At 45.8% G+C, this 7441-nt stretch overlaps 1 protein-coding gene across 1 annotated transcript; it reads right to left on the bottom strand.

The window, feature by feature from the left end:
- Positions 1–2451: 2451 nt before the first annotated feature.
- Positions 2452–7197, bottom strand: LOC123149411 (pentatricopeptide repeat-containing protein At4g33990). The gene is made up of 2 exons (XM_044569068.1): positions 3618–7197; positions 2452–3544 (listed from the first exon to the last, which is right to left on the bottom strand). Exon 1 carries the CDS (start codon positions 7142–7144, stop codon positions 4667–4669), a length of 2478 nt encoding a protein of 825 aa, XP_044425003.1. The 5' UTR covers positions 7145–7197; the 3' UTR covers positions 2452–3544; positions 3618–4666.
- Between the last annotated feature and the right edge of the window lie 244 nt (positions 7198–7441).

Raw genomic sequence — 7441 nt, 5'->3', positions numbered from 1 at the left:
CCCAGTGGACCATCTACAAAAATCTAAATTAATTAGTTATTTGTATTGTTTCAGATCAGAATCAAGCCATGGAGGCGGCCATAAAGAATGTAATGCCGAACACATCCCACCGATGGTGCAAATGGCACGTCTTGAAGAAAGCAAAGGAGTCCCTCAGACCCCTGTACACAAAACGGAATGAGTTCCGAGCAGAGTTCCATAAGGTTGTCGATCACATGCTGACGATAGATGAGTTTGAGACAGCATGGGAGATGTTGATTGAAAAGTACAACTTAAGGTCACATCCGTACATGAAACAACTTTACAAAATCAGGAAGAAATGGGCGAAGCCATATTTAAAGGGGGTGTTTTGTGCCAAGATGACGAGTACTCAGAGAAGAGAAACCGCCAAGAGCATGCTGAAGACATATATACCACCTGCATGCCCGATGCATATGTTCGTGAAGCATTACATGCGGTTGCAGTTTGACCGGGACGCAGAGGAGAGCTACGAAGAGAAACGGACCAAGATTGTAAGCAATTAGATTTCTCATAATATATAGGATTCAGTTCATCTATAAAACATTGAACCTTGCTAGAAGGATGATATTTGAAATAAGTGATCTGATATTTCCACAGGATGGTGCCGTGATGAGGGCTAACCTGTCAATTGAACGTCATGCGAGCAAGATATATACTCGTGCGATGTTCAAACAGTTTGGCCAAATCCTCTATGAAGCAGGAGCTTACCAAGTGGAGGAGATTGAGAAGAACAGGGTGTACAGGACAGAGCATACTGAACCAGAGACAAGGGAGAAATGGCGCAGGGCGGTCTACGAGGTTAAAATGATAGATAAGGGGGTTGAATTTGACTGTGAATGTGGTAAATTTGATCACATGGGTTTGCTGTGCTGCCACATTCTAAAGGTTAGAAGAATACTACTAACTTCTATCATAAATATTGATCTTCTGCATAATGTTTTCAGAATGTCTACAAGATATTTACCATAAATATATGTACTGTCCGGCAATGCAGGTCATGTATTATGTAGGAATCAAGGAGATACCCAAGAAGCACATCATGAAGAGGTGGACGAGAGACGTGCGAGATGCGGTGCAACAGGCTCCAACCTTGTACAGCAAAGCTGTTGAACTAGTCAGTCTTGGAACTGCTAGCGCAGAGGCCCGTGATAGGTTAAGGGGGATATTCAAGGAAGCCATGGAGATCATGGCACCATACAAAGAAGCAAGAGGTGGCCAAGGGCTCGAGGATCGACCAACCTCAGAAAGGCCAATGGTGGATGAACGACCAGCAGGTGATTGCTCCGGAGACGACAGCGATACGGTGTCGGCAACACAATACCAACTCGTCGGAGTTCCTGATCAGCCCAGAAGGCCAGCAAGCTGCGACGAAGCACCAGATGAGATGAGCAAACTCGGCAGGTTTTGCAGCATTTGCCGGGGTCAAGGGCATAAGAGGACGACTTGTCCGGAGAGGGGTGACCTGCCAAAGCAGCCGAGGAAGCAGGGGAGGTGTAGTAACTGTGGTGTTGCTGGACACCGTAGGAGCACTTGTTCTGAGCCCCCTGGATTTTAAATCAATGGTGGTAAGTAGCATGAGTATATGTTGGTTGTGTGACTTCAGTGTTAGAGTTGAGCTTTAGAATCTCTTTTGTGAAACGGCTGCTGGAGTTACTGTTAGCAGGTGATGGTTGGATCAGGGTAGGCGCCATATTTTGTTTGGCTGTGGTGTGCTCGCTCATGGGCTTTTGCCGTTCCTTTTATGTAGTATCTAAATATCTAATATTGTATAATTAGTTGTCTAACAAAAATGGTGAACCCTGCATTTGATCGACCAGATTTACTATGTGTTGTTATAACATATCTTGCATCTTGTTATGCATGTCATCTTTGATTTTGAGCGGTTCCGTACATGAGTTTGGGCATTTTTTTATATACAAGTATGTCTGATCAAAAATTTAAATGCCACACCAATTACAGACATTCCAAACAGTGCCTAAGGATTATTTCTGCATGCCAAAGTGCGATATTTGGCTGATCTCGATATGAAGATGAGAAATTGATTGCCTAATGGTGATTCCATAGGTAAAGGGGGAAATGGCCCAGCCCATTATTTTCTATTCCACACGGCGAGACTGCATTACTAGTACATGGCATATTGACATGCATTCAGAAGGCTTCAGTTTTATGGCTGCATTCGTCGAATTCGCAAACAGCAGAGTTGGTGTACATGACATTGTTGTAGGCATTAACAAAGATAGTTCAAGCAATGTTTGCCATGTGTAGAAGCTTGCCAAAAGGAAACGAAAGTTTATCCTGGTATGAAAGAGAAAGAGCAAAACTCTCCAACAAAGAGGAACCGAACATTCATAGTAGTCTTGACAATTGCACATCTCAAAGAGTTTTTAACAATCTCAGAGGACAATAAGGCATACAAGTGAACACCGGAACTTGACCTCATTGCAAAATACTACAAAGCATGGATAATATTTCCTGTAATATACAACTTTCGGATTGCTGTTCCATATGTGACTAACTGCAGCAATTAGGTGGCACATTAGCTAAATGCAAACATTTGGAAAGGGAAGACCATAGGACCTAAATTCATGTAGTGACGAGATATAAAATCCCAAAGATGATAATCAAGAGTTACATTTGTAGTATCAGCAGAGATACAATTAGTCTTGTTTTCAGGCTAAACATTAAAGAACACGTGACAATAAGGACTTAAGTGCTATTAGCATCAATTTTTCACGTAAGATATGAAAAACAGAGATGATATCACTCGCGACCTTGTTCATAATTGGCCTCCGAACGCCAGGTGATGCTACCATCAAACACGCAAAGCATCTCCAGCCGATTTGCATCCCATCCTCCTTGACATAATTGTCATGCTTAGCAGATGGGAGGAGGGCAAGAAGACATACTGAGAAGAGCTCGTTGTAGTTCCCAGCGTGACACATTAGCTGTCATTTCTACTTGAAACTACAGTCAGTATATTTACTCCTTCGATGCATCTGCCACCGTGGGCTAGCGATTTTGAAAATATTAGTATTAAAATTTATGAATACTTAATTACAATGATTTAAATTGCAACACAGATGATTCCTTTATCTGTTATGCAAACAGCAAAGACTTGCTTGATTAGAATCCATATACAATATTCCATACATAACATTAGTCTAAGGATATTAAGTTGATTTTTGTTCTATCAATTAGAATGTAGATCCCTATTTTTACATTTATAAAAAAATAACTTGCGGAAGATGGTTAGAAATATCTTTCCAGATAAATTTAGGCATAACAAATAAAAAAAATCAAATGAGTCATGCCAGGATGAAAGGTGGCATCTGCTGACCTTCTGACATATCGAGGGCTATGTGGCCTTGTTGATGCTACTGTAGAGGGCCAGGGGCCATAATCCTGGTGACTAATGTCACTGGAAATTTCCATGAACATGTGGAAGGAATACCCATCTGCAGAGTACAGTAAGGATAGCCGACTCGTTGACAGTACATGCGCACAGCAAGTGCACTCCACACGCCTGCCAGCAAATTCAGAGAGGGAATCAGTCTGACTGAATCGCAATATGCAAGGAAATTATGTGTGATGCCTACGTTTTGTTGTTGCTTCCAGGCTGGTGGCAAAATGAGATGGCATTTCAGGCAGTGTGGAGATTAGGGACAACACCAAGCAGGCTAGCATGATGACTGCCGGGCCAAGCCATGCTACTGTCATAATGCTTTTTTCCTTATATGCAAGAAAAGAGCAACAATAACTGTAGCTATCAATGTAAGCATTTTGTAGTCTGTTTGTCAGTAGAAGCATATCAAGAAGTGATACATATAGATGGACACCTAGATTCAAAATGCCATATAACAGGGTCTGTTGGACCCTGCATCATGCATAACAAAACACAATTTTTAGGAGTGCAATATTCCATTGAAACTTGTATATAATGCAAGGATATGTAATCTGAACCAAAATAACACAACAGAAAGCAAAATAAACATTACATGCCTGCTAGTTTGTCTTGCTTCTCCTTGTGATTCGATCCGACGACCTACTTTTGATTCAGTAAGCATGTAGATCATTTTGACTTGACCTATACCTCGTGAAATTGCCTTAGACAGCGGAAGCTTTTATTTCCTGGATCGTGACATAAATCCTAAATACCACACTGGCAAAATATATGTGAAATCAAATCAGGGTTGAGTATCTTTGTGCCAAGGAAGTTAAATTTATCCATGAGACATTATAGGAACCAAAAGAATAAAATAAATGGTGAGTGGACCTATAGATGAAATTTATAATCAAACCACAAAATAAAATGATGCTTATGTTACATGGAAGACATCACTCTTAACCTCTAAAAAGAGCTTATAGTGAATATACTACTGTTATCTAAGGATATAAAGAAACTTCAAGAATAGATGGGAGGAGTTTTGCTTAACTAAACAATTATATATGCTTTTTTACATCAGTAAACTATTTCACTTCAGTGTTCAGTCCTAAATCTCTTGAGTACATGAATTCTGACATCATAATCGATCACTAGGTGCTTAGCTAGAGAAAACATGCTGTGCAGACAAAAATATTATATTATACAAAAACAGAGCCTTTTGCCCCACGCAAGTTGGGGTAGACTAAAATATTATATTGCATTTTACCAAAAATCCCCACAAGAACATTGACCATGTTTAAAGTGGTGGAACCGATTTGAATCCCGGACAATGATCTCTCTCTCAGTTAGTTTTGATATATATTTGGTGGCATTGTGGCAATCCCCACACACGCGCAAATTCTTGTATATATGGAGCGGAGTTCTTGGAGGAGTATTTATGATGCCAAAGGCAATAGCTAATCTCTCACTATGATTATTCAAGATGTGTTGCTTTTCATCCTCCTCTACATCCTGTAGGACAAAACTGTAGTCCGGAACATAACCTATAGATCTCATCTTGGCCAACAGATTCTGCAGCTCTGCCTGGATCTCTTCATGTTGAGGGTGGGGTTCTGTCTGGTTGCCACTGTAAAACACATTCACTGATCTTTTCACCTCTATTGAACTCCATCCAGGGGTTTTCTGCAAATTTTGGTGTCTGACCAAAGACCTCACTTCGTCAACTCCATCCCATTTCCCAACCTTTGCATACATGTTCGACATTAGAACATAATATCCAACATTCTCTGGATCAAGTTCAAATAGGTTTTGCGAAGCCACTTTGCCCATTTCAACATTCCCATGAATCCTGCAAGCACCAAGCAGAGCTCCCCAAACAGCGGAATCGGGTTTAATTGGCATGTTGTGTATGAAATCAAAAGCTTCCTGAAGCTGACCAGCTCTGCCAAGCATATCTACCATGCACGCATAATGTTTTGCAATGGGGATAATGCCGTATGTTACACGCATCATATCAAAGAAACTCCGGCCTTGGTCAACTAAGCCAGCATGACTACAGGCAGCCAACAGTGAAACAAATGTGACATGATCAGGATTAACTCCTTCCTGCTGCATTCGTGAGAAGACACTGAGAGCCTCTGCGGCATGCCCATGAACTCCAAGGCCAGCCATGATGGCATTCCAGGGACCTGTACTCCTACTCCTTTTGGGCATATTTTCAAAGAAAAGCATTGCGTCCGCCAGCTTTCCGCATTTAGCATACAAGTCTACCATACAAGTTCCAACATAAACATCCAGATTGAACCCAGTCTTAACAGACAGAGCATGCATCCGCATGCCCTGCTGCAAGGCACCAAGTTGTGAGTATGCAGGCAAAACACTGACAATTGTCCCTTGAATAGGCTTCAGACCCTCATGATTCTGCATACGACTATACGCCTCAATTGCCTCGTTGGCAAGTCCATTCTGCATATACCCCGTGATCAAAGTATTCCAAGACACAGCATCTCGAACTGGCATGGTGTCAAACATCCTCTGGGCGGCCTCAATCTTTGATAGCTTGGCATACATATCAACCACAGCATTCCCTGCAATTATGTCACCCAGATCCCACCCCCGCCTCATCACATAACAGTGCACTGACTTCCCACCGCAGTCACCTCCACACTGTGCGACAGCAGACGCCAGGCTCACAAGCGTCAGCACGTCAGGGGAAACCCCACTGTCCCTCATACCGTGAAACATCTTGACCGCAGCAGCAACCTGCCCACCCTGCTCATACCCTGAGATGATCGAGTTCCATGTCACCAGATCGCGGCGCTCCATTCCATCAAACACCTGCCGAGCCTCCTCTAGCATCCCAAGCTTTCCATACACATCGATCATGGCATTGCACACGAAGAGCTCCTTGTCCAGCCCGTGCTTCACCGCATACACGTGCACGACCAGCGCAAGCACCCAGTCCCCCAGCAGCGCGCACATGGGCAGCACGCTCGAGACCGTGACCGTGTCGCCGGCGACGCCCTCCCCCGCCATCCGCCCGAGCAGGCGCACGGCCTCGGCCGCGCGGGCGTTGCGGCACAGCCCGGACAGCATCGCGTTCCAGGCCGGCAGGTCCCGCGCGGGCATTTCGTCGAACACCCCGCGGGCCTCCTCCACGCGGCCGAAGCGGAGGTAGGCGTGCACGAGGGAGCCGGACGCGAAGACGCACGGGCGGAGGAGGCCGAGCCGGAGCGCGCAGGCGTGGAGCTGCGCGGCGGAGGCGTGGGCCGGGGCCGCGCGGATGAGCGGCGGCAAGGTGAAGGCGTCGGGGCGGAAGGGGCGGGCGCGGCGCAGGAGGTGGCGGAGGAGTGGGAAGGCGAGGCGAGGGAGTGCGGCGCGGGAGAAGGCGGCGATGAGGGTGTTGGCGAGGAGGAGCGGGGGCACCTGGAGCTGCGGGTCGAGGTTGCGGAGTTGGCCGGAGGTCACCAGCACCGCCTGGACGCCACGGGGCAGCGCCGCCGCTGGCATTGGCGTTCCGCGCGGGGGGGTGTCCGTCTTTCTCTCCCTTTGTGTGTGTGTGTGTGTGTGTGTGTGTGTTTTGCCACGCGAGTGCCTCACCGGAGCACGGCACGCAGCATGCCGGGAAGCCGTCGGGCCGTGCGCACACGGTCGGCAAGGAGCTCGTGCGGCGGAGGGTGAGCTGGCAGCGACGGAGGCGGCGGAGGAGATGGTGGCGCCGGCGTGAGGGAGCAGCCGCATCGACCGACGCCAGCCTGGATCGGTCCTGCTTCCCACCGTCCGATTGAATCAACGAAAAGCTAACTGACGACCGTTCAACGGAGAGGCAATCCCAGCAAAGTGCTCTCTTTCGTTGGATTCCTTTGCACGAATCTTGATGCAGGATCGGAGGACCGGAGCCATGTTCAAACTACGTCACATACTATGGTAATTTAAACATTTTTTCCTATTTTGTTTTATTTCACAAGTCAAGTTTGTTTTTGCACATGGCACTTTTTATTATTAAGAGATGGCATTTTTTATCATGACATTTTCTTG

Source organism: Triticum aestivum, chromosome 7A (assembly GCF_018294505.1).
Source record: "Triticum aestivum cultivar Chinese Spring chromosome 7A, IWGSC CS RefSeq v2.1, whole genome shotgun sequence".
Classification (NCBI taxonomy): domain Eukaryota; kingdom Viridiplantae; phylum Streptophyta; class Magnoliopsida; order Poales; family Poaceae; genus Triticum; species Triticum aestivum.
The sequence above is the reverse complement of the archived record's forward strand: the minus strand, read 5'-3'. Positions and strand labels throughout refer to the sequence as shown.

Coding starts and splice junctions, on each gene's coding strand:
- LOC123149411 (XM_044569068.1), bottom strand. CDS start 7,144: ATGCGGCTGCTCCCTCACGCCGGCGCCACCATCTCCTCCGCCGCCTCC.